A 26,831-nucleotide genomic window follows, 5' to 3' on the forward strand; every position below is an offset into this window, starting at 1 on the left:
CTCTCTCATGGTTAGTAGTGCACTTTAATTTTGCTGCTTTGAAGTCAGATCCTCAATAATCATTGCCAGTTCCTGTCGGAGTGAACAGCTGAGGGGATGTAACTCAGATACGGAACGTGTGAGGAGGAGATCCGGATGGTTGTGGTGCTGGTGGGGGTCTCGCTCGCTGACCGTTTACGCTTCGATTGCCCCCCTCCCCCCCTCAGGGTTACTGCAGGACACAGATGTGAGGTCCCCATGAATCGGACCTATTTGTCAGCTGATCAGACACTCTACAAATCCAGTGACCTTCACGACTGCTGGAAGACGGTTTATTTATAACCTTGTCTATGCAGAAGATGCCGCCCAGGAATATTACATGGAAAGGATTTCAGAGAGATTAAAAATAAAATATTAAGGAGTTTCCTTCTTTAGGTCTGGAGGATGTGGATTAGACTAGCAGTCAAAACTAAAGATAAACTAAAAGGAACACTCTAAGCAAAACGGATACCCTGTGTTATGTCTAGTGCCGGGTCTGAAGGGGCGGAGCATGACACAGAGATCCACAGAACACCAATGAGAGATGCCTGTGTAAAGCTCCACCCCGTCAGCTGAACTAGTAATCATTTGTGTGGAGTTCTCCTTTAACCGTTTCACTGCCAAGTCTGTATGTAACACATCATGACCGCTTGCTGCAACTAAAATACAAGGGATAAATATCCTGGTATCATATTAAAGCCTGAAATCTTTCAGCAAATGATAACAGGGTCATAGCTCTGGGTGCAATATTCAGAACATAGAAATCATCGAAGATGGGGAGCAGGATGAAATGTTTGACCTGGTTCTGTGTCTGTGTAGGGTAGAGGGAGGGGGAACTGCAAGTGAGAGCAGGAAGAAAGATCACAGCCGGTTACCGTCATCTCTCCCCCGTAGAGCATCCAGCGACCCCAGGGGGGATACAGGAACTTCTCTATATGTTAACACTCCTTTTACCAAACAGAGAGGAGATGTGGTCTCTGAGGCCCCCTGCGCACGGCCGTAGCGGTGTCCACGGTCCGTGATTACGGGCGCGGACTGTTACCCACATTTGCGGGCCGTGCTCCCATTATAAAATATAGGAGCACGGTCCGCAAATTTAAAAAAATAGGAAATTTCCTATTTTTTGCCGGTCATTTCTACGGCCCGGACACTTACCCCCAAATATACGGTAAGATGCATGTGGACCATACAAATGAATGGATCTGTTTTTTTATCTGAAATTATGGATACGGAATTGTGGTTAAAAATGATGGTCGTGTGCATGAGGCCTAATTGTCACATTTAGGGGCTTTTCTTTTCCCTATTACTGGGGTGAGAGGATGGGCAACTACATATAATCCCCCCTGAGCCTAAGCAGGACACTTGTTGGATCCATGATTTAGATGTTTATTGGCATCTGGACGTTGGAGATTTTTGGTCTCTTCGGTTCTGGTGATTTTGTAAAGATTTGTGTGTAGACATCGATAAAAGTGACGTGTGTGGAGTCTGCGCAGCCCGATCTTTAATATTTACGAGGTGTTGTGCGTTTCAGGCTTTGATGGGTTCAGCATTTTTACACAACGTTACACTTTGATGGAAACTTTCATGAAGGCGCTCGTGAGTGTTACAATATGGCAGGTGTTTAATTTCATAAAATATATAGGTATGGGGGGTGTAATATGATTTTTAATTCTGTAGTTCAAGTTGTGTATTTCAAAAGTGTGAAAATTGTCGCGGCAGTAAAAGGATTAATAAACACAAAAAAAAAGGGAAATACACTACCGTTCAAAAGTTTAGGGTCACTTAGAAACCTCCTTATTTTTTAAAGAAAAGCAGTTTTTTTCAATGAAGATAACATTAAATGAATCAGAAATCCACTCTATACATTGTTAATGTGGTAAGTGACTATTCTAGCTGCAAACGTCTGGTTTTTAATGCAATTTAGAAAACACTTGAAAACCCTTGTGCAATTATGTTAGCACCGCTGTAAACAGTTTTGCTGTTTAGAGGAGCTATAAAACTGACCTTCCTTTGAGCTAGTTGAGAATCTGGAGCATTACATTTGTGGGTTCGATTAAACTCTCCAAATGGCTAGAAAAAGAGAGCTTTCATGTGAAACTCGACAGTCTATTCTTGTTCTTAGAAATGAAGGCTATTCCATGCGAGAAATTGCCAAGAAACTGAAGATTTCCTACAACGGTGTGTACTACTCCCTTCAGAGGACAGCACACACAGGCTCTAACCAGAGTAGAAAGAGAAGTGGGAGGCCCCGCTGCACAACTGAGCAACAAGACAAGTACATTAGAGTCTCTAGTTTGAGAAATAGGCGCCTCACAGGTCCTCAACTGGCAGCTTCACTAAATAGTACCCGCAAAACGCCAGTGTCAACGTCTACAGTGAAGAGGCGACTCAGGGATGCTGGCCTTCAGGGCAGAGTGGCAAAGAAAAAGCCATATCTGAGACTGGCTAATAAAAGGAAAAGATTAATATCGGCAAAAGCTCAGACATTGGACAGAGGAAGATTGGAAAAAAGTGTTATGGACGGACGAATGGAAGTTTGAGGTGTTTGGATCACACAGAAGAACATTTGTGAGACGCAGAACAACTGAAAAGATGCTGGAAGAGTGCCGGACGCCATCTGTCAAGCATGGTGGAGGTCATGTGATGGTCTGGGGTAAAGGGGGAGATTTGTACAAGGTAAAAGGGATTGTGAATAAGGAAGGCGATCACTCCGCAACGCCATGCCATACCCTGTGGACAGCGCTTGATTGGAGCCAATTTCATCCTACAACAGGACAATGACCCAAAGCACCTCCAAATGATGCCAGAACTATTTAGGGAAGAAGCCGGCAGCTGGTATTCTATCTGTAATGGAGTGGCCAGCGCAGTCACCAGATCTCAACCCCATAGAGCTGTTGTGGGAGGAGCTTGACCGTATGGTAAGCAAGAAGTGCCCATCAAGCCAATCCAACTTGTGGGAGGGGCTTCTGGAAGCATGGGGGGGGGGGGGAAATGTCTCCCGATTACCTGAGCAAATTAACAGCTCGAATGCCAAAGGTCTGCAATGCTGGAATTGCTGCAAATGGAGCGACGAAAGCAAAGTCTGAAGGAGAAAATCATTATTTCTAACCTTGTCAATGTCTGGACTATATCTTCTAGTCATTTTGCAACTCATTTGATAAATATAAGTGTGAATTTTCATGGAAAACACAAAATTGTCTGGGTGACCCCAAACTTTTGAACGGTAGTGTATAAATAGAGTCGCATCAGAACAATAAATTCAGCCCTTACCATGGAAACGTATTAATCCGCAGTCGGTTTTTAAAAATGACGATGCCTCCCGACATAACGCCAATCAAGATTTCATTGTTACTTTGATCCTGAAACATGAAAATAAATGTAATTATGAAGGACGTGAAACGAGAGGTTTCCCTTTTCAGGTTTCTCAGTAACTAAAACATTGAGAAAACGAATGAGAACTGTTAGGCTATGTTCACACGGAGTATTTTGGGGGAGGAATATCTGCCTCAAAATTCCGTTTGGAACTTTGAGGCAGATTTTCCTCTCCCTGCACGCCGATTTTCGCACCCCGTTTTTCGCCCGCGGCCATTGAGTGCCGCGGGCATAAAACAGCGCGAAATACGCTTTCTCTGCCTCCCATTGAAGTCAATGGGAGGTCAGAGGCGGAAGCGCCCGAAGATAGGGCATGTCGCTTCTTTTTCCCGCGAGGCAGATTTACTGCTCGCGGGAAAAAGACGCCGACGCCTCCCATTGAAATGAATGGGAGGCGTTCTCGGGCCGTTTTTGCCGAGTTTTGCGACGCGGTTTCCGCGTCAAAAAACTCGGCAAAATACCCCGTGTGAACATAGCCTAACTTAGTAAAATCTACACACAATTCCGTACTGTCAGGGTCTCCATGTTTATTATTTTAACATGCCCTCTTACTGGTTACCTAGCAACCAACCAACTTCTGCTCCTGGTGACCACCAATACGGCACAATACAGGTAAGTTCTGTGTCACATGTATCCTGTATCATATGGTCAAACTTGTACCCAAAAGCTGCGTTCACAACTCTGCCGGCGGATCAAGGTGTCGGGAACGACCAATTATCACGTGAAATAAATGTGAAAAAGTAGCAGCTCTAATAAAACAATATTCAAAGTGAGTACGAGTTTGGCTTTAATTCATACAAAAATGTATTACCCCAACGCCTCCCAATCCCTCCATCGCTCATTTTCAATAGCAACTGAAGGGACCGGATCTAAGGATCACTCATACAAGACAATGCAATTGTCATATAAAAATGTTTTGAGCAACAAGCTATAAAGGGCTTGTCCAGGATTAAAAAAAGCATCTACTAAAAACAGCGCCACACCTGTCTATGGGTTGTGTCTGGTATTGCAGCTCAGCCAAATGGGGCTGCACACAGCAACAAAAGAAACCTGCACACAGCAACAAAAGAAACCTGCACACAGCAACAAAAGAAACCTGCACACAGCAACAAAAGAAACCTGCACACAGCAACAAAAGAAACCTGCACACAGCAACAAAAGAAACCTGCACACAGCAACAAAAGAAACCTGCACACAGCAACAAAAGAAACCTGCACACAGCAACAAAAGAAACCTGCACACAGCAACAAAAGAAACTATGAAGGTGCCAAGTGCATGAGTAAAGTAATGACAAGACACCGACAATGCAAATATATAATAGACATCACAGCCCTGAGCAGGTTCTACACGTGCTTCATTCACTGCAAGTATCAGAGCTGGACAAGAGGAGCTGTGAAGAGACGCAACGCAGGAAGGAAACACTTGTATGACCAGGAAACATCAGAGGGAAAGGTCAGGACAAGGAAATGGGAGATGTGAATAATAAGGGACCAAGAACAATCACAGACGGACGAGTCCCGGAGCGCACAGAACCTGGCTACAGACCACCGCTTTATGTTACACACGTCCCCCTCCCCCTGGTGTCATCCACAGCCCTGCTAGCAATGACTCTATGATTTTACTGATGGAGTGGGTTTGTAATGAGAGGAAACCCCCCCCCCCACAATCTAAAGAAATGGACAATGTAAAGGCGTCATCAGATATAATGTAATGGTTCTCCCATCACCAAAAAAATAATACAATTTTACAGTTTATGGAGAGCAATTATCTTTTACTTATTTAGTAAATACATGACATTACTTATCCTGTACTGATCCTGAGTTACATCCTGTATTATACTCCAGAGCTGCGCTCACTATTCTGCTGGTGGAGTCACTGTGTACATACATTACATTACTTATCCTGTACTGATCCTGAGTTATATCCTGTATTATACTCCAGAGCTGCACTCACTATTCTGCTGGTGGAGTCACTGTGTACATACATGACATTACTTATCCTATACTGATCCTGAGTTATATCCTGTATTATACTCCAGAGCTACACTCACTATTCTGCTGGTGAAGTCACTGTGTACATACATTACATTACTTATCCTGTACTGATCCTGAGTTATATCCTGTATTATACTCCAGAGCTGCACTCACTATTCTGCTGGTGGAGTCACCGTGTACATACATTACATTACTTATCCTGTACTGATCCTGAGTTACATCCTGTATTATACTCCAGAGCTGCACTCACTATTCTGCTGGTGGAGTCACTGTGTACATACATTACATTACTTATCCTGTACTGATCCTGAGTTATATCCTGTATTATACTCCAGAGCTGCACTCACTATTCTGCTGGTGGAGTCACTGTGTACATACATTACATTACTTATCCTGTACTAATCCTGAGTTATATCCTGTATTATACTCCAGAGCTGCACTCACTATTCTGCTGGTGGAGTCACTGTGTACATACATTACATTACTTATCCTGTACTGATCCTGAGTTATATCCTGTATTATACTCCAGAGCTGCACTCACTATTCTGCTGGTGGAGTCACTGTGTACATACATTACATTACTTATCCTGTACTGATCCGGAGTTATATCCTGTATCATACTCCAGAGCTGCACTCACTATTCTGCTGGTGGAGTCACTGTGTACATACATGACATTACTTATCCAGTACTGATCCTGAGTTATATCCTGTATTATACTCCAGAGCTGCACTCACTATTCTGCTGGTGGAGTCAATGTGTACATACATTACATTACTTATCCTGTACTGATCCTGAGTTACATCCTGTATTATACTCCAGAGCTGCACTCACTATTCTGCTGGTGGAGTCACTGTGTACATACATTACATTACTTATCCTGTACTAATCCTGAGTTATATCCTGTATTATACTCCAGAGCTGCACTCACTATTCTGCTGGTGGAGTCACTGTGTACATACATTACATTACTTATCCTGTACTGATCCTGAGTTATATCCTGTATTATACTCCAGAGCTGCACTCACTATTCTGCTGGTGGAGTCACTGTGTACATACATTACATTACTTATCCTGTACTGATCCGGAGTTATATCCTGTATCATACTCCAGAGCTGCACTCACTATTCTGCTGGTGGAGTCACTGTGTACATACATGACATTACTTATCCTATACTGATCCTGAGTTATATCCTGTATTATACTCCAGAGCTGCACTCACTATTCTGCTGGTAGAGTCACTGTGTACATACATTACATTACTTATCCTGTACTGATCCTGAGTTACATCCCGTATTATACTCCAGAGCTGCACTCTCTATTCTGCTGGTGGAGTCACTGTGTACATACATTACATTACTTATCCTGTACTGATCCTGAGTTACATCCTGTATTATACTCCAGAGCTGCACTCACTGTTCTGCTGGTAGAGTCACTGTGTACATACATTACATTACTTATCCTGTACTGATCCTGAGTTACATCCCGTATTATACTCCAGAGCTGCACTCACTATTCTGCTGGTGGAGTCACTGTGTACATACATTACATTACTTATCCTGTACTGATCCTGAGTTACACCCTGTATTATACTCCAGAGCTGCACTCACTATTCTGCTGGTGGAGTCACTGTGTACATACATTACATTACTTATCCTGTACTGATCCTGAGTTACATCCTGTATTATACTCCAGAGCTGCACTCTCTATTCTGCTGGTGGAGTCACTGTGTACATACATTACATTACTTATCCTGTACTGATCCTGAGTTACATCCCGTATTATACTCCAGAGCTGCACTCACTATTCTGCTGGTGGAGTCACTGTGTACATACATTACATTACTTATCCTGTACTGATCCTGAGTTACATCCCGTATTATACTCCAGAGCTGCACTCACTATTCTGCTGGTGGAGTCACTGTGTACATTACATTACTTATCCTGTACTGATGCTGAGTTACATACTGTATTATACTCCAGAGCTGCACTCACTATTCTGCTGGTGGAGTCACTGTGTACATACATTACATTACTTATCCAGTACTGATCCTGAGTTACATCCTGTATTATACTCCAGAGCTGCACTCACTATTCTGCTGGTGGAGTCACTGTGTACATACTGTACATTACTTATCCTGTACTGATCCTGAGTTACATCCTGTATTATACTCCAGAGCTGCACTCACTATTCTGCTGGTGGAGTCACTGTGTACATACATTACATTACTTATCCAGTACTGATCCTGAGTTATATCCTGTATTATACTCCAGAGCTGCACTCACTATTCTGCTGGTGGAGTCACTGTGTACATACATTACATTACTTATATTACCCCCCAGGGGTTTTTACTGCCTGTATAAAGCAGGAGGGGCAGTGCCTGGTGAAAAAACGAGTTATTTTCAAAATGCAAGTTACCAGAACAAACCAGGAATGCTGGGGAGACTTCCGCTCTATGCAAGTCTGAAGAATTGTGAGTGAGGCTCTGGAGTATAATTCAGCATGGATCAGTATCGGTACCTTTACATTCCGTTTCTAGACTCCACCTCCTGAAACCTCTATTTGTCATGTATTCACAGACTGATTTTTTTTCCCGCTCTCCAGGACAGATTTGTGGAATTCCCTCGGCTTTGAGCCAGGACATGTCACATACAATCACTGACCCGTGCGTAGTGCAGCTCCACGCCATACAGCTCCAAGGTGCGCGCAGAGTGTAGATAATGGAATTCCGCCTCTGCTGGAGACAGGCCCCTGAAAAAAAGCAAAACCATAGAGTTCGTCAGCGTCCTCACCAGCACGTAACAATGGAATGAGTGAAAAACGCAGCAAAAATCGGAGACTTCTAGAGAGGATGCGGATTAGAAAACCTGTAGCAAACTCGAAATCTGTGCGTAGTTTGTGAATAGGGATTTTCAGTTTGGAATTCTGCAATAAATCCACCACGTGTGAACTCAGCCTAAAACTTGTGTAATTTCTATAAGGGTGATTCCTTTATCCTATCGCTAAGCTATGCCATTACTTTCTGATCGGGGCATTAACAACATTGAAGGGGACGCAGCGCTAAACCAGCAGTGCAGCCCACTCATTCTCAGAATTGGTGGTGGTCCCAGAGGTCAGACATGATTTAATATCTTCGCTCTACGCCATCACTTTATGACGTGGGATAGACCCCTTGAGAGCGGATCACAGGGATCCCGGCCGCTGGATCCAGTCATTCAGCTGATATAGTCGGTCACTGTGTAATATTAAGTTTCCATGCGGCCCCCACTGAAGTGAATGTAACGCATCCCCCGCTGCCTCCCTGCTCTGGCTAATAGACGTTGTCCCCGAGCTGTATCTGGTGGGCGGCTTCACGGGATAATGATGGGACCAGTGACTTCATGTGAGATCAGCGTTTGCTCGGCAGAGATTACGGAGGGGCTGGCGCGGTTTGTGGGAATTTGTCATCTCTACAGCTTTGCTACACAAAATCGTATTATTTCTTGTGTCACCACTTGGGGAAAATATCAATTATTCCATGATGCCGGCGCCAGGAAATCTCCTTCTGTGTGTGATATTCCTGAGCCGCCTCTGGGTGATAAAGCAGCTCAGCTGATGTCACTTCCGACAATAAAGTATAAAAGCGAAAGGGTCACTCCAACCAAGGAATTCCATGTGTCAGTCTCTTCCCTGTTCTTTTTCTTGCTGCTTCTATCACTCTAGATCACACAGAGGACGTTGCATCGCAGTCAATCAGTCCTCGGTAACACGATTCTTCTACTTGAGTCAATGTTATCTGTGTGTCACTCATACAGGCACCAGAACTTCCTATATAATGACACCGCATGGACTGTACCACACACAGGGGAGGACATAAACTCACATTTAGGGCACGACCAGACGTGGCAGAGTTTTTCCGCTGCAAATGTTGGTGCAGATTTGGGGCAATTACGCAACGAATCTGCAGCAACATTTGCATATTTGACAGGTAATTCAGACGTTGCAGATATCACAGCGGACTTGCCACAGATTTCAGTTTTTGCATTGCAAAGGCTGAAATCCGCAGTGAAATTCCGCTGCTTCTCCGCAACACACAGTGCATGCTGGGAGGGAAAATTCTGCACAGCAGCCTGTGGTCCGCAGCGGAGTTTTCCGCAATGTCTGAACTAACTTGTCCAAAAATATATAGAAACAAATGTAAAAAACGGCCGCTGGAGAATTCCACTGCAATTCCGCCACGTCTGAACATGACCTTACTGCTGATGATTACACAGGTTCGTCACACAGTTATAATGGAGAAGATCACAGCTCGGCCTCCCTGACTCTATACTTATAATATCTTATATAAGAGAATAGTGAGGGAAGGATAATGACACTGTCCTCCCCAGCAGGCAGAGATGGTACTGACTCCATCTGATGCAGTATTAAGGAATTATGGGATTGATAGCAAAGCACAGAGGAAGAGAAAGCAGGGTAAAATCTAAAATTCAAGATGTTGTCTGATCAGAAGCAGCCAGAAGGCCGGACTGTTGGGAAGTTTATGCAATATACATAAGAGAAGTGCAGAGCTCTATATACAATCAGGTGGGGGAGCAGTGATGGGGGTTGTGTTTCTTCTTCTTTAATCGTTGGCACAGATAAGGTGATGTGAGAGTCGAGTGTCCACATAACAGAAAGGAATATCTGACCTTAGCGCAAGGCTGGAGTCAGATAGAGAAGGCGCCGAGAAATCTGCGGCTGGCGGCTACGATTTATATTTTGTTTTCCATGAAAGTTCTTGACAAAGCTGCAGGACTGGTCTAACTGGTGACTACAGTCTCTGCCTCCGCGCGTCTGCGCACCAGCCAGGAGTTTCTGGGTTTATATAAATATAATTTTAGTTTTGAAAACGTTCTAATCTACTGTTCTGTTTCACCTCCTCACCCTTTTCAAGATCTCAGCTTGCTGAGAGGGAGGGGCCACTCTCATGAGAAAGACAACCCTGCAATCAGCGACTGCTGACCGGACAGAGAACTTGAGAAGGGAACGTCCAAAGCAGACGGCGCCTGTGAGTGCAGAACACACCTGGAAGAAGCGTCTCACCTGTGCTGCTGATGTAGTTTGGCAATCTCCTTCTCAAAGTCCAGAGGTTGGTTGGGGATGAATGAGAAGTCGGCAAGGTATCCGGGCAAGTGTTCCGAATGGTCGTAATCTCCGATTTCAGCTTTTAGAAGAGAAAACGGCAAAAATCAATGAAAAGTTCTGCAACTTTCCAATAGACTTTGTATTCATTTCTCACCATTTTCAAAACATCTGCTTGCTTTCAGTGAATTGGCACATTGATTGTTTACGTCCAGTGACTTGTAAACCTGTAATGACCCCAAGTTTCTCACAGCTGAAACTTTGCTACAATTACATCCAGTCTGGACAATCGGGGCTCCACACTGATACACCTTACCAGCACTTATTTATTGTAATAACATATCAGGACGAGAGAGATTTGTGCTGCGGATGTGCTGAGTTCAGAGAGGATTGACTAGACTGGTTACAATTGTAACACAACCTCAGCAATGAGAAGTATTTTAGGTCTGCGTAAACAAGAATGTTTCCACTCAGTGACTGCAAGCAGAGATCTTCCAAATGGCGAGATATTGACACGCAAAGTATATTATAAAATGAATTTACATAAAACCCTTTTAAAAGAGAAACAAATATTTCAGTAATACTTACACTGAACTGCATAAGAAGCCAACAGGGCGGCAGTATTGTAAGGGCAGGGCAACCTGGACGATAAGAAAACAAGGGCAGGATTTTCTATAGGTTAGAAGTATACTATATATATATATGTGTAGCCATCTGAAATGGGAATGCATTGAATACATTGTATAATGTGATACCTATGACGTCTGCGTTACTTATTGTGTCTGCGTTATAAACTGTGGCTACAATCATCATCTCTCAGGATCTTTGCAGGATGGATCTGAAACATACGAGCCCTTCTCAACATCATTTTACTATTTAAACCCGGCTACAATCTACAGAAGATCTTGGTTAGTCTTGCAGAACTTGAATTTGCATCATGTCTTTTACTCTAGTGACATCCAGAGTTGCATTCACAGTTCTGCTGTCTGCCCTCTGAGCTCCTATAATGTGCTGCACTCTAATACAGTGTTAACACTACATCTCCTGCAATGCCGAGCTCGGTACAGAGACTGAACCCGGAGAAAGTGGGAATGTATTCGGATTGTCCCGTCTTCACTTACCTCCCAGTCACAATATCCTGTTTTATCTGCAGGAAGTACTGATACCTGGAAGAAGAGAAAAATGCATGTGAACTGCAATGACAGGAAGTCTGTAGGTAACGGTGTCCATACCGCAGGGTCGCCCTGCCCGCTCCCCCGTCTGTCCGCTGACGTGGCTGGATGGTTTGTCTGGAATTACCCTTTAAGGTTCTATGTAAAAAGCTTAATCACAGTATAAGGAAAGTCCTGCAACTTTTTAATACCCTTTGCGTTCCGATTCCACATCATTTTCAAGATCTCTGCTTGCTGCCAGTTAAAGGGTAACTAAGCGTTCAACAAACTTCAGACATGTCATAGTGACATGTCAGAAGTTTTGATTGGTAGCAGTCTGAGCACCGAGACCCCCACCAATCGCTAAAACGAAGCGGCAGAAGTGCTCGTGTGAGCGCAGAGCCGCTTTGTTTCTGTTCGACTTTTTCCGGAATGTCAGAAGTTTGCTGAACCTTTAGTTACCCTTTCATAGAAACATTCTTGTTTACACCCAGGGGCTGAAATTCTGTCCTGATAATGTGTCGCTCCTGCGTCAGTTGAACACCATCAGGCTGGGTTTTTCAGTCTCTGGATGCTTCCATTCAATTGCTGCAATTAGAGATCTAGGAAAAGGTGAGGAATTTACTTAGAAAATAATTAACTTCATTTGCTCGTAGTGGGAAATTCCTTTTCGCTCCCTAACAAGTTATCTGTATTATTATTATTACAAGGATTTTCATAGCAGAAATACTGAGGGTTTGGGAGGATCACGAGAAAGAGAAATCTCAGCTGAACGAAGTTCTAGTGATGTGGAGAACATGGCGGACCAGCCCTATTGTGGAATTTCAGATTTTCTGCCCCTTACCTTGTGTATTCTTCTTGTAACTTGCTGGGGTCAGAGACGAAAAACTTGACTCGGAAACTGAGGCCGTGCGGCGATCCCCCTGTAAGTATCACAATGGGGTGAGTAGTGAACGGGGGTCCAGAAGTGACACAGCAAATCTGGAGGTAAATAAGTGACTGCACTGCAAAGTGACATAATGACAGGATTACACGAGGTCCCGGGGGCAGAGCTCGTGCCGGAGAGGTCCCGGGGGCAGCGCTCGTGCCGGAGAGGTCCCGGGGGCAGAGCTCGTGCCGGAGAGGTCTCGGGGGCAGAGCTCGTGCCGGAGAGGTCCCGGGGGCAGCGCTCGTGCCGGAGAGGTCCCGGGGGCAGAGCTCGTGCCGGAGAGGTCCCGGGGGCAGCGCTCGTGCCGGAGAGGTCCCGGTGGCAGCGCTCGTGCCGGAGAAGGTCCCGGGGCAGAGCTCGTGCAGGAGAGGTCCCGGGGGCAGCGCTCGTGCCGGAGAGGTCCCGGGGGCAGCGCTCGTGCCGGAGAGGTCCCGGGGGCAGCGCTCGTGCCGGAGAGGTCCCGGGGGCAGCGCTCGTGCCGGAGAGGTCCCGGGGGCAGCGCTCGTGCCGGAGAGGTCCCGGGGGCAGCGCTCGTGCCGGAGAGGTCCCGGGGGCAGCGCTCCGGCCGGAGAGGTCCCGGGGCAGTGCTTGCGCCGGAAAGGTCCCAGGGACATGCAGCGTGCCAGTAATAAAGAAATCTTCCCAAATGTAGAATTTTGAAAAATTTTGTTGTTGCTTTAGTTCCCCGCCATTTACAAAATCTTTGCTTCCTGTCAGTGAATGAGAACCTTGTGTACATCCAGATGCTGAAAACCTATCCTGACCTAATACCTTTTACAACTCCAGGCCTGTTACAATGTATCAGTGTAGTTTGGATGGAACGGCCCAGAGTCCAGGATAGGAGACGGACTGGTGCTGCTGCTGTGTTTAGATTTAATAAGATCTGATTGTACTACGTCCATCAGCTCAGTGAGCAGGGTTAGATCAGGAGAGATTTTCAGCCCTCTGAATGTAAACAATTATTGTTTCCATTCACAGACAGCAAGCCTAAATCTTGGAAATGGTGAGGAACCGAAACTCAATTTTGCAGACATTTTTAATAATACAACGATTTTGCTTTACTTAGAACAAACCCTTTAAATATTTCTTAATGGCATTTTAGGGATGGACTCACTTTTCAGCTGCTTCCTGATTGGTTTGTTCGGGTCCAACCACCTCTGTGTGAAACAAACACAACAACGTAAATGAGCGACCCCCGGATAGTAGGACGGGGAGCAGCGTGAGAACTGACCAGAGAATGGCGCTGGGAATGGACCTCGCTTCCCGGAGGTTACACCACAACGCAAAGAAACCATTAAATGATCCTCACCGGGTTATCACCAGAATCGTCAGCCAACTGCAGCCCAAAATAGTCTCTCTCTGTCAGATCCAGGAACCGGAAGACTGAATCTAGCAGAGCGCGTCCATGGTCGTGTTTCTGAAAGACACAAGGGAGATAACCGTTCCACGTAAAGTTCTGTGTGCGTTATTTTCGCAGATTTATCCAACGCCGGGGGGAGGAGAAGCTGCGATTCATTATTTAGGATAAGCCTGGCGGATCTGAGCGCGGGCACGGCACAGCTATACGTAATACAGCGGGAGAAGAAGGGGACAGCAATGAAAGACCCTGCAATATGTGGCTCTTTGGCTTTGGGCAGCTGTCAGCGGGTTGCACCGCACATCTGCCGGCAGCCAAACACAACTATCGTGCGATGTGTTCCAGTGAAGTGGGCAAAGGTTCTGCCACCAACTAGTGCCCAACATTGTACCCCAGGAATCTGTGTACCCCGGGCTTTACCAAATAGAAACCATTGGCCTTCTCTGACCACGAGGCCGGGTCCACTGTATAGCCACAGGAGAGTGAAGGGAACGAGAGGATGGCGCTCCCCGAACATGCAGCAACGCGCTGTCTGTAAATGGCAGGTCACCGGCACATCGGGGCACATGGCCATGAAGTGTAAACGGCCCCCAGGATGGTGATAGGTCACCGTCTCCTGAAACTCTGGTGTTCCTCTACATAGGACACAGGTCCATCTCTGCTCCAGCTTAAAGGGGATGTTCAGGATTAAAAAAAAAATGCTCTCTTTTAGAATCCGCGCCACGCCTGCCCAAGGGTTGTATATTTTATTCTACAGACACTACATTGATGATTTATTTTTTATTTGGAAAGGGGACGCGACCGAGGCCGACCTCTTGATGGAATTTTTAAACTGAAATCAATTTGGATTAAACTTTACACATAACTTTTCAGCCGCATCAATTGCCTTTTTAGATCTCATTATCAGCCAGGATCCCAATGGAAATCTGGTCACCAACACACGTTCTAAGGCAGTTGACGTGAATAGTTAAAAGCGCCCATTACCCCCCCCCCCCCTGCCTGAGAAACATTTCAGCCAATTCATAAAAATTAGAAAAAATTGTTCCAACCCAAAACTTTTTCATTTAGAATGTGATATTTTAAAAAAAACATTCATCTCCCTCCCTCTCTCCAAAACCACTCAGATGCCGCGCTCGCTATTGAGCGCCGCATCTGAGGGGTATCGAACAGGGACGCCCCCAGCCCTCAGCTACCTCTGGCAGGGAGATTTGACAGCTCCCTGCTGTTTATTTATTCTGATGCAGCGCTAAGAAAAGGCGAATTGGCGGTCATTAACGGGTTAAACAGCGTCTCGCGGCGTTGTGCACTAAAACATAACTGTAAATTTGACAATATATCCATCGAACAAATCCCTCGCTTAGAACAGCGAGAAATCTATTGGATGTATAGACTAGCGCGCGGCACCCGGGAGGCCTCAACGATGTCGCAGAAACTTGTCGGGCGGCTGTTGCTGCTCAATCTTTATAGAATTGTTTGTTAATCAGGAATCATCATCATCATCATCATCATCACCATTATCATCATCACCATCATCATCATCATCATCACACTGCAATGTCTGTTCTTCATGTTGCTTTCGAGGTCCCGCTCACACATTCTGTTCTGATTCTGCAGCGTCGCTTTATTTATATTTGTAGCCATTTCTTTAGCAACTTCTTCATTATGTCGACCTTTGTTACATTTTGCCGTGTCACATTGGACGGGAGTTGAGCCCGGGCCGCCCGCGTGGCAGACGAGAGTTGTGCCCGATCTCAGGCATACGTTTTATTTTGTATCGTCCATGCACCTTCCTGGCTCGGAATGATCTCATTTAAAGAGGCTCTGTCACCAGATTTTGCAGCCCCTATCTGCTATTGCATGTGATCGGCGCTGCAATGTAGATTACAGTAACGTTTTTATTTTTAAAAAACGAGCATTTTTGGCCAAGTTATGACCATTTTTGTAGTTATGCAAATGAGGCTTGCAAAAGTCCAACTGGGCGTGTTTAAAAGTAAAAGTCCAAGTGGGCGTGTTTAAAAGTAAAAGTCCAACTGGGCGTGTATTATGTGCGTACATAGGGGGGGGGTTTAATACTTTTACTAGCTGGGCGTTCTGACGAGAAGTATCATCCACTTCTCTTCACAACGCCCAGCTTCTGCCAGATCACGCTGTGACGTCACTCACAGGTCCTGCATCGTGTCGGACGAGCGAGGACACATCGGCACCAGAGGCTACAGTTGATTCTGCAGCAGCATCAGCATTTGCAGGTAAGTAGCTACATCTACCTCTCGGTTTATGTGCAGCAGTTTCCTATTAAATCCTCTGTCTCTCGCTTCTTCTAGTTCATAATCATTCTGTCCTTGCTGTAATGACAATCAACTTCTTATACACAGCAGTCAATCCTAAAAGAGCCTCTGATGAGTCAGGAGATTTCAGACTACCGCAAACACCAATAGACAATGCAGCTAAGTTGGAGTCACTGATCATAGTTGAGTCCTGATGGAGCAGAACTACAGTGTAAAGCATGAGGGAGGTGGTGAGCAGCAGTCTGAGACTCAGATGAGACAGGAAGTGGATTTCAGACTACCGCAGACTCCAATGGACAATGCAGTTCAACTTGAGTCACTGATTATAGTTGTGACCTAATGAAGCAGCCGTCATTGAAGACAATAAATAGCAAGTAAAAATCACCCGGAGGTGGCAAATTATGTAGAATCTTTCTGCCGTAAATGGAGACCTGAATAAATAGTGAAGCAATGTGGACGTGCAATATTGCAATGCAGAAAACCGGGTGACTACCCATGAAGGAGCTGTAATGGCGGCCGTACCCCAGAAACAGCTCGGTAAATGCTCTATTAGGCCCTGTTCACACAGATTTTTGCCATGGAAACCGCAGCAAAAAACGCGCAAAAAAACGGCCGAAATTGACTCCTATTGATTTCAATGGGAGGTGGAGCCATTTTTTTACCGCGAGCAAAAAAACACTCGCAGAAAAAAGAGGCGACATGACCTATCTTGAGGCGTTTTCCGCCTCATGAAGCCCATTGAATTCAATGGGAGACGGAAATAAACACTTTTTTTACCGCGATTTTTGACACGCTCAATGCTCACGGTTTTTCCATCTTTCTGTTGAATACATAGCTAAAAAAAAAAAAGCCTCAAAAATCGCGTCAAAAAACGTGTGTGGTGCAAAACCACTTCAAAAAACACGAGCTGATTTTTCCAGGCAGAATTTTCTGCCTGCAAAAAAACTCTGTGTGAAGAGGCCCTAAAAGTAAACGCAGCCGCTTCTTATTCTAATGTCCCCCGAGCCGCGGACATGTTCACAAGGATCTTCGTTCCTCAGACGGGATCAGTTACTCAGAGCCAGGGAGACACATATTTCAGGAGATGAGTAGAAGGTCATGGACGGTTTTAGTCTCTCAATCTCCTCAATATTCATGAGATGGGAAACCAGAGACCCCCATCCGACAACATGGCCCCCGGCATCTTTTGGACACGCGTGTCGGTCAGTTCTCTGTATCCAGGTCAGCAGCTGCATCCCCTCATGTGCTCTGCCCCCACCTCAGCTCCCCGTCCATGTCTTCTGCCCCCACCTCAGCTCCCCGTCCAGGTCTTCTGCCCCCACCTCAGCTCCCCGTCCATGTCTTCTGCCCCCACCTCAGCTCCCCGTCCAGGTCTTCTGCCCCCACCTCAGCTCCCCGTCCAGGTCTTCTGCCCCCACCTCAGCTCCCCGTCCAGGTCTTCTGCCCCCACCTCAGCTCCCCGTCCATGTCTTCTGCCCCCACCTCAGCTCCCCGTCCATGTCTTCTGCCCCCACCTCAGCTCCCCGTCCAGGTCTTCTGCCCCCACCTCAGCTCCCCGTCTTTTGCCCCCACCTCAGCTCCCCGTCTTTTCCCCCCACCTCAGCTCCCCGTCCATGTCTTCTGCCCCCACCTCAGCTCCCCGTCCATGTCTTCTGCCCCCACCTCAGCTCCCCGTCCATGTCTTCTGCCCCCACCTCAGCTCCCCGTCCATGTCTTCTGCCCCCACCTCAGCTCCCCGTCTTCTGCCCCCACCTCAGCTCCCCGTCCAGGTCTTCTGCTCCCACCTCAGCTCCCCGTCCAGGTCTTCTGCCCCCACCTCAGCTCCCCGTCCAAGTCTTCTGCCCCCACCTCAGCTCCCCGTCCAGGTCTTCTGCCCCCACCTCAGCTCCCCGTCTTTTGCCCCCACCTCAGCTCCCCGTCTTTTGCCCCCACCTCAGCTCCCCGTCTTCTGCCCCCACCTCAGCTCCCCGTCTTCTGCCCCCACCTCAGCTCCCCGTCCATGTCTTCTGCCCCCACCTAAGCTCCCCGTCCATGTCTTCTGCCCCCACCTCAGCTCCCCGTCCAGGTCTTCTGCCCCCACCTAAGCTCCCCGTCCATGTCTTCTGCCCCCACCTCAGCTCCCCGTCCAGGACTTCTGCCCCCACCTCAGCTCCCCGTCCAAGTTTTCTGCCCCCACCTCAGCTCCCCGTCCAGGTCTTCTGCCCCCACCTCAGCTCCCCGTCTTTTGCCCCCACGTCAGCTCCCCGTCTTTTGCCCCCACCTCAGCTCCCCGTCTTCTGCCCCCACCTCAGCTCCCCGTCCAGGTCTTCTGCCCCCACCTCAGCTCCCCGTCCAGGTCTTCTGCCCCCACCTCAGCTCCCCGTCCAAGTCTTCTGCCCCCACCTCAGCTCCCCGTCCAAGTCTTCTGCCCCCATCTCAGCTCCCCGTCCAGGTCTTCTGCCCCCACCTCAGCTCCCCGTCCAGGTCTTCTGCCCCCACCTCAGCTCCCCGTCCATGTCTTCTGCCCCCACCTCAGCTCCCCGTCTTTTGCCCCCACCTCAGCTCTCCGTCTTCTGCCCCCACCTCAGCTCCCCGTCCATGTCTTCTGCCCCCACCTCAGCTCCCCGTCTTCTGCCCCCACCTCAGCTCCCCGTCTTCTGCCCCCACCTCTGCTCCCCGTCCATGTCTTCTGCCCCCACCTCTGCTCCCCGTCCATGTCTTCTGCCCCCACCTCAGCTCCCCGTCCATGTCTTCTGCCCCCACCTCAGCTCCCCGTCCAAGTCTTCTGCCCCCACCTCAGCTCCCCGTCCAAGTCTTCTGCCCCCACCTCAGCTCCCCGTCCAGGTCTTCTGCCCCCACCTCAGCTCCCCGTCCAGGTCTTCTGCCCCCACCTCAGCTCCCCGTCCAGGTCTTCTGCCCCCACCTCAGCTCCCCGTCCAGGTCTTCTGCCCCCACCTCAGCTCCCCGTCTTTTGCCCCCACCTCAGCTCCCCGTCTTTTGCCCCCACCTCAGCTCCCCGTCTTTTGCCCCCACCTCAGCTCCCCATCCATGTCTTCTGCCCCCACCTCAGCTCCCCGTCCATGTCTTCTGCCCCCACCTCAGCTCCCCGTCTTTTGCCCCCACCTCAGCTCCCCGTCTTTTGCCCCCACCTCAGCTCCCCGTCTTTTGCCCCCACCTCAGCTCCCCGTCTTTTGCCCCCACCTCAGCTCCCCGTCCATGTCTTCTGCCCCCACCTCAGCTCCCCGTCCAAGTCTTCTGCCCCCACCTCAGCTCCCCGTCCAGGTCTTCTGCCCCCACCTCAGCTCCCCGTCTTTTGCCCCCACCTCAGCTCCCCGTCTTTTGCCCCCACCTCAGCTCCCCGTCTTCTGCCCCCACCTCAGCTCCCCGTCTTCTGCCCCCACCTCAGCTCCCCGTCTTCTGCCCCCACCTAAGCTCCCCGTCCATGTCTTCTGCCCCCACCTCAGCTCCCCGTCCATGTCTTCTGCCCCCACCTCAGCTCCCCGTCCATGTCTTCTGCCCCCACCTCAGCTCCCCGTCCAGGTCTTCTGCCCCCACCTCAGCTCCCCGTCCAAGTCTTCTGCCCCCACCTCAGCTCCCCGTCCAAGTCTTCTGCCCCCACCTCAGCTCCCCGTCCAGGTCTTCTGCCCCCACCTCAGCTCCCCGTCTTTTGCCCCCACCTCAGCTCCCCGTCTTTTGCCCCCACCTCAGCTCCCCGTCTTTTGCCCCCACCTCAGCTCCCCGTCCATGTGTTCTGCCCCCACCTCAGCTCCCCGTCTTCTGCCCCCACCTCAGCTCCCCGTCTTCTGCCCCCACCTCAGCTCCCCGTCCATGTCTTCTGCCCCCACCTCAGCTCCCCGTCTTTTGCCCCCACCTCAGCTCTCCGTCTTCTGCCCCCACCTCAGCTCCCCGTCCATGTCTTCTGCCCCCACCTCAGCTCCCCGTCTTCTGCCCCCACCTCAGCTCCCCGTCTTCTGCCCCCACCTCAGCTCCCCGTCCATGTCTTCTGCCCCCACCTCTGCTCCCCGTCCATGTCTTCTGCCCCCACCTCAGCTCCCCGTCCATGTCTTCTGCCCCCACCTCAGCTCCCCGTCCAAGTCTTCTGCCCCCACCTCAGCTCCCCGTCCAAGTCTTCTGCCCCCACCTCAGCTCCCCGTCCAGGTCTTCTGCCCCCACCTCAGCTCCCCGTCCATGTCTTCTGCCCCCACCTCAGCTCCCCGTCCAGGTCTTCTGCCCCCACCTCAGCTCCCCGTCCAGGTCTTCTGCCCCCACCTCAGCTCCCCGTCCAGGTCTTCTGCCCCCACCTCAGCTCCCCGTCCAGGTCTTCTGCCCCCACCTCAGCTCCCCGTCTTTTGCCCCCACCTCAGCTCCCCGTCTTTTGCCCCCACCTCAGCTCCCCGTCTTTTGCCCCCACCTCAGCTCCCCATCCATGTCTTCTGCCCCCACCTCAGCTCCCCGTCCATGTCTTCTGCCCCCACCTCAGCTCCCCGTCTTTTGCCCCCACCTCAGCTCCCCGTCTTTTGCCCCCACCTCAGCTCCCCGTCTTTTGCCCCCACCTCAGCTCCCCGTCTTTTGCCCCCACCTCAGCTCCCCGTCTTTTGCCCCCACCTCAGCTCCCCGTCCATGTCTTCTGCCCCCACCTCAGCTCCCCGTCCAAGTCTTCTGCCCCCACCTCAGCTCCCCGTCCAGGTCTTCTGCCCCCACCTCAGCTCCCCGTCTTTTGCCCCCACCTCAGCTCCCCGTCTTTTGCCCCCACCTCAGCTCCCCGTCTTCTGCCCCCACCTCAGCTCCCCGTCTTCTGCCCCCACCTCAGCTCCCCGTCTTCTGCCCCCACCTAAGCTCCCCGTCCATGTCTTCTGCCCCCACCTCAGCTCCCCGTCCATGTCTTCTGCCCCCACCTCAGCTCCCCGTCCATGTCTTCTGCCCCCACCTCAGCTCCCCGTCCAAGTCTTCTGCCCCCACCTCAGCTCCCCGTCCAAGTCTTCTGCCCCCACCTCAGCTCCCCGTCCAGGTCTTCTGCCCCCACCTCAGCTCCCCGTCTTTTGCCCCCACCTCAGCTCCCCGTCTTTTGCCCCCACCTCAGCTCCCCGTCTTTTGCCCCCACCTCAGCTCCCCGTCCATGTGTTCTGCCCCCACTTCAGCTCCCCGTCTTCTGCCCCCACCTCAGCTCCCCGTCCATGTCTTCTGCCCCCACCTCAGCTCCCCGTCCATGTCTTCTGCCCCCACCTCAGCTCCCCGTCCAGGTCTTCTGCCCCCACCTCAGCTCCCCGTCCATGTCTTCTGCCCCCACCTCAGCTCCCCGTCCAAGTCTTCTGCCCCCACCTCAGCTCCCCGTCCAAGTCTTCTGCCCCCACCTCAGCTCCCCGTCCAGGTCTTCTGCCCCCACCTCAGCTCCCCGTCCAGGTCTTCTGCCCCCACCTCAGCTCCCCGTCCATGTCTTCTGCCCCCACCTCAGCTCCCCGTCCAGGTCTTCTGCCCCCACCTCAGCTCCCCGTCCAGGTCTTCTGCCCCCACCTCAGCTCCCCGTCCAAGTCTTCTGCCCCCACCTCAGCTCCCCGTCCAGGTCTTCTGCCCCCACCTCAGCTCCCTGTCTTTTGCCCCCACCTCAGCTCCCCGTCTTTTGCCCCCACCTCAGCTCCCCGTCTTTTGCCCCCACCTCAGCTCCCCGTCTTTTGCCCCCACCTCAGCTCCCCGTCTTTTGCCCCCACCTCAGCTCCCCGTCCAGGTCTTCTGCCCCCACCTCAGCTCACCGTCTTTTGCCCCCACCTCAGCTCCCCGTCTTTTGCCCCCACCTCAGCTCCCCGTCCATGTCTTCTGCCCCCACCTCAGCTCCCCGTCTTCTGCCCCCACTTCAGCTCCCCGTCCAGGTCTTCTGCCCCGACCTCAGCTCCCCGTCCAGGTCTTCTGCCCCCACCTCAGCTCCCCGTCTTCTGCCCCCACCTCAGCTCCCCGTCCATGTCTTCTGCCCCCACCTCAGCTCCCCGTCCAGGTCTTCTGCCCCCACCTCAGCTCCCCGTCCATGTCTTCTGCCCCCACCTCAGCTCCCCGTCCATGTCTTCTGCCCCCACCTCAGCTCCCTGTCCATGTCTTCTGCCCCCACCTCAGCTCCCCGTCTTTTGCCCCCACCTCAGCTCCCCGTCCATGTCTTCTGCCCCCACCTCAGCTCCCCGTCCATGTCTTCTGCCCCCACCTCAGCTCCCCGTCCATGTCTTCTGCCCCCACCTCAGCTCCCCGTCCATGTCTTCTGCCCCCACCTCAGCTCCCCGTCCATGTCTTCTGCCCCCACCTCAGCTCCCTGTCCATGTCTTCTGCCCCCACCTCAGCTCCCCGTCTTTTGCCCCCACCTCAGCTCCCCGTCCATGTCTTCTGCCCCCACCTCAGCTCCCCGTCCATGTCTTCTGCCCCCACCTCAGCTCCCCGTCTTCTGCCCCCACCTCAGCTCCCCGTCCATGTCTTCTGCCCCCACCTCAGCTTCCTGTCCATGTCTTCTGCCCCCACCTCAGCTCCCCGTCTTTTGCCCCCACCTCAGCTCCCCGTCCATGTCTTCTGCCCCCACCTCAGCTCCCCGTCCATGTCTTCTGCCCCCACCTCAGCTCCCCGTCCATGTCTTCTGCCCCCACCTCAGCTCCCCGTCTTTTGCCCCCACCTCAGCTCCCCGTCCATGTCTTCTGCCCCCACCTCAGCTCCCTGTCCATGTCTTCTGCCCCCACCTCAGCTCCCCGTCTTTTGCCCCCACCTCAGCTCCCCGTCCATGTCTTCTGCCCCCACCTCAGCTCCCCGTCCATGTCTTCTGCCCCCACCTCAGCTCCCTGTCCATGTCTTCTGCCCCCACCTCAGCTCCCCGTCTTCTGCCCCCACCTCAGCTCCCCGTCCATGTCTTCTGCCTTCATGCAAGTTGGTATCCTCATATCCGTTATAAATTGTAAAAAGCGCGTCTGATAATCGGTGAATGAAACGTTGGGGTTTTTTTTGCTGGATTAATTTTCCCTGAAAATAGTCCTACAACTCCTCCTGCAAAAAGCAAGTCCTCATATGAATACACTGAAGAAAACGATGAAACACAAACAAGCGATGTCAGACGTATTGCAGAGTGGGAACAATTGTGCTGGTCGACTGCGCTATTGATTCCGTCGGAAAAACGGAAACCTGCCGGAATGGTGACGCACAGAAGCAATTAGCAATGTTTCCGTCACCATTGATATCAATAGATCGATGGCTGTGGTTTCAGTTTGACTTTCCGTTGCGGGTTTCACCTGACGGAACCCCGGAACGGAAAGCCAACGCTGGTGTGAACAGGCCCTAACCCACAGCGGTCCTTACACGCACACACCACGCTGCCCCCGCACTTGGTGATCTTTTTGCTTTGGTTCCGGCTCAAAAGAGACAAAACAAATGGTAGACGTTCAGCGGGAGACGGAGGCCCCGCACCAAACGTCTGCCGAGTGAGTACTGAGCGATGTGAGACGCCGTAAAATGTCCAATATAAAACCACGTAAAAACCAAACCTCAGAGGAGGCTTCAGTCTTCTGTAAATCCTGGTATCATGAAAAGTTCTGCAACTTTCTAGGGGCCTGTTCACATTTCCGTTGAGGGGTTCTGTCTGAGGTTTCCCTCGGGTGAACCCCTCAACGGAAAGGCAAACAGAAACCTTATCATCCGTTTTCGTCACCATTGATATCAAACATTGCTAATGGTTTCCTTTCGTCACCATTCCGGCAGGTTTCCGTTTTTTCGACGGAATCAATAGCGTAGTCGACTGCGACGGAACCGCTCACCGGAAAGCCAACGCTGATGTGAACAGGCCCTTGACTTTGTGTTTAAATTTATTTCCAAGATCTCTGTTTGCTGTCAGTGCACTGAAACATTGTTTAGAGGCTGAAAACCCCCATCATACCTAGTTCTGCTCACACAGCTGATGGGTTTATTACCATGTAGAGCTAAAAGGAGTAAAAGGTCAGCGGGTAAATATCGAGCCATTGCTGTGTTTAGTTCACCGAGGATTGCTGTGACTGAAACATTGTAACAACTAATAAGCCCTCAGCTGTGCCAGCAGGACTAGGATGGGTATTCAATCTCTAGGTGCAATTGGGAATGCCGAAGGTTCACTGACAGCAAGCAGAGATCTTGAATATGGTAAAGAATTTAAACACAAAGTCTATTAGAAAGTTCCAGAACTTTTCATGATCCATTGATAAGGCTTTATATCCAGAAGACTGGACGACCCTGTTAGCGACGGTGCCACGCATGCCGTATAGACCGTCCTCCAGCCGTATACAGCTACGGATATATACGGGGATGGGACTACGTACAATTCAGGGGCGGTTACTTACATTTACACGGAAAGCTTGCACACTGTTATCCAGAAGGAGAATATTGCACAGCACCTCTGTGCTCTGTCTGTCTCGGGCCTGCTCCGATGCTCGTACATTGTAGGTTCTGCCGGCAGGCAATCGGAAACGTGCGCTCATTACTGTCCACACAAAGTCTGGGAAGAGAAGGAGGAGAAAAGACGTAAGACACAAAAGCCTCCAACACCGCGGATTTACCACGACCACGACATCCGGTCACCCGCAATGGATCGTGTGAATGGGACGGGGGCGGCTACGAGGCAAAGCGCCGGGGGGCACGTCTGCAACATCACGACACGAAAACTGCTGTTATGCAGCAACGCAAGTCAGTCGCACTCTCAACGTTTGGGATGCTCGTCAGCTGCGCCAAAGTCAAATACACACTTTTTTACTATTATTCTTTTTTATTTTTACATAGACAACAGTGAAACCAATCCAACCAACAATCCTCAGAACGGCAGTGGGAAGGTTTGACGCACAAATCCGGTGTGACCGGGGTCTTAAATCAATAAGAAAACGGAATCGTTTGCGTCACCGTGAGAGGTTTGCGTCGTCTGCAGGGACACGATAACTACACAACCTCACAAGTTGGCAGATTTCACGTCCCTCGTGCGTCACAGCTCAGCGCTATATTAATACTTCTATACAGTATAGCAGCGAGAGTCTGTGACGTCTGCCGCGTGCCCTGAATGTCGTGATGATTTTTTCCTCGTGTTTGGATGGAGTTTTGAAAACCTGATCAGCAGCATTGTTCGGTAAATTATCGACCATTTTCCGCGTGGAATCGGCACCGAAAATCCGCAACATGAGCCCCTATAGTTCCAGACGACAGTCCCATGTGGCCACTCGGGTCTATTTCTTATGGGATGATTTACAAATAACCTATAAGATCTTATTGATGATGTGTCCTGTGTGTACAAACACAGATTACAATACAATTACAAGGGGCGGGCCTTTGTATATAGGGGCCCTCAGGGGCCCATTGTATATAGGGGCTTTCCAGGGGCCCGGATGTGTAGCTGGAGATCGTCTCAGTTCACACACTAACTTTTGATACAGGTTTCAGTTAGACGTCCTCTCCCTTTAGGCTCCTGTCCTGCTTTTTGGGGACAGGGACTGCTGTAGAACGCTACGGAATATGTTGGTACTATATACTGTATATAGATAATCATATATATGTGTACCTGTATGTCAGGCTGCCTTCACTCATGTTTGTTCTGTGTTGACAGGTGACCGTAGTTTTTTTTCCGTCTGAATAGCGTAGCGCAAATATATGATTATCAATATACAGTATATAGTACCAACATATTCCGTCACGATATACAGCAGTCCCTGGCCCCAAAAAGCAGGACTGGAGTCTAAAGGGAGGGGAAGTATAACTGAAACCTGCATCAAAAGGCAAAGTGTGAACAGAGCCGGACAAATTCGACATAATATTTGCAGGGTATTTCTTATATCGCAGGCCAGGAGTATAACAGGCACCGCGCACCCTCACGCCGAGCTCTTCTATAGGGGAATATAAGTAACGCACTTACTTCAGGCTCCATATAGCGCATGTTACCGCCTGGTCTACACGGAGGGGGCTGCATGTTCCGGGTCAGAAAGTTGTAGAAACGCAGTCAAAACAACATTATGTAACCGCCGCTCCTTATCTGGTCTGCCCCGCGGTTTGGAAGGATAAAAAGTGAAGTTGAACGACTTCCTTAGTGAGGAGAAGATGGGATGTTTCCTTTAAGGAGGGGCGGCGTACAGCCGCTTATCAGTGCTAATGTCAACACTGTCTGCAATCAGACTTCCTGCAACACATCACACTGCTACAGCGGAGGAAACCGCAGGCCAGACGGGCTCTCCAGGACCCTTCACCGTCTGTAATAACTACAGTATTATATTATTTTTACACGCATCCAAGATGGCGCCTCCTCCTGGTGACCAATGTTCCTCTACAATGTCCGGTCTTCCGGGTTTTAATGATATCTTTATCTCTACATATTTCTTTATATAAAGCCGTAAAAAAAAAAAAAGTCACATTGTAATATAAACATGACTTATTTTGCTGCATTTTCCAGTTCCCTAAATGCAGTGTAAAGAATGGCGGACGACCTACTGGTTGTCATGTCTACAACCTGGGTCCAATTTACCTCTGTTCCCTATTAAACTTACATGCATACCCACAAATATAACATATATACATATGATCTGAAGGCAAACCTCCATCCTTTACACTGCAGGCTTCCTCCACAGAACTGGGGAACGGTACAAAGTAGAAACAACGTTTATATTAGAAAATGACTTATCACGATGTCC

At 49.8% G+C, this 26,831-nt stretch overlaps 1 protein-coding gene across 3 annotated transcripts in view; it reads right to left on the minus strand.

Annotated features, from left to right (window-relative positions):
- Window positions 1–26,831, minus strand: part of PTPN4 (protein tyrosine phosphatase non-receptor type 4) — an 87,582-nt gene that overhangs the window by 34,884 nt on the left and 25,867 nt on the right. For all 3 annotated transcript variants that reach the window (XM_075829062.1, XM_075829061.1, XM_075829063.1), the window contains exons 2-10: window positions 24,510–24,664; window positions 13,871–13,978; window positions 13,676–13,718; window positions 12,478–12,556; window positions 11,604–11,648; window positions 11,071–11,123; window positions 10,444–10,564; window positions 8,046–8,133; window positions 3,289–3,377 (exon numbers count right to left, since the gene is read on the minus strand). In XM_075829062.1, coding sequence (XP_075685177.1) covers window positions 3,289–3,377; window positions 8,046–8,133; window positions 10,444–10,564; window positions 11,071–11,123; window positions 11,604–11,648; window positions 12,478–12,556; window positions 13,676–13,718; window positions 13,871–13,978; window positions 24,510–24,647 — 764 coding nt within the window. In that variant the 5' untranslated portion in view covers window positions 24,648–24,664. The remainder of the gene's footprint in view (window positions 1–3,288; window positions 3,378–8,045; window positions 8,134–10,443; window positions 10,565–11,070; window positions 11,124–11,603; window positions 11,649–12,477; window positions 12,557–13,675; window positions 13,719–13,870; window positions 13,979–24,509; window positions 24,665–26,831) is intronic.

Source organism: Rhinoderma darwinii, chromosome 6, assembly GCF_050947455.1.
Source record: "Rhinoderma darwinii isolate aRhiDar2 chromosome 6, aRhiDar2.hap1, whole genome shotgun sequence".
Classification (NCBI taxonomy): Eukaryota; Metazoa; Chordata; class Amphibia; order Anura; family Rhinodermatidae; genus Rhinoderma; species Rhinoderma darwinii.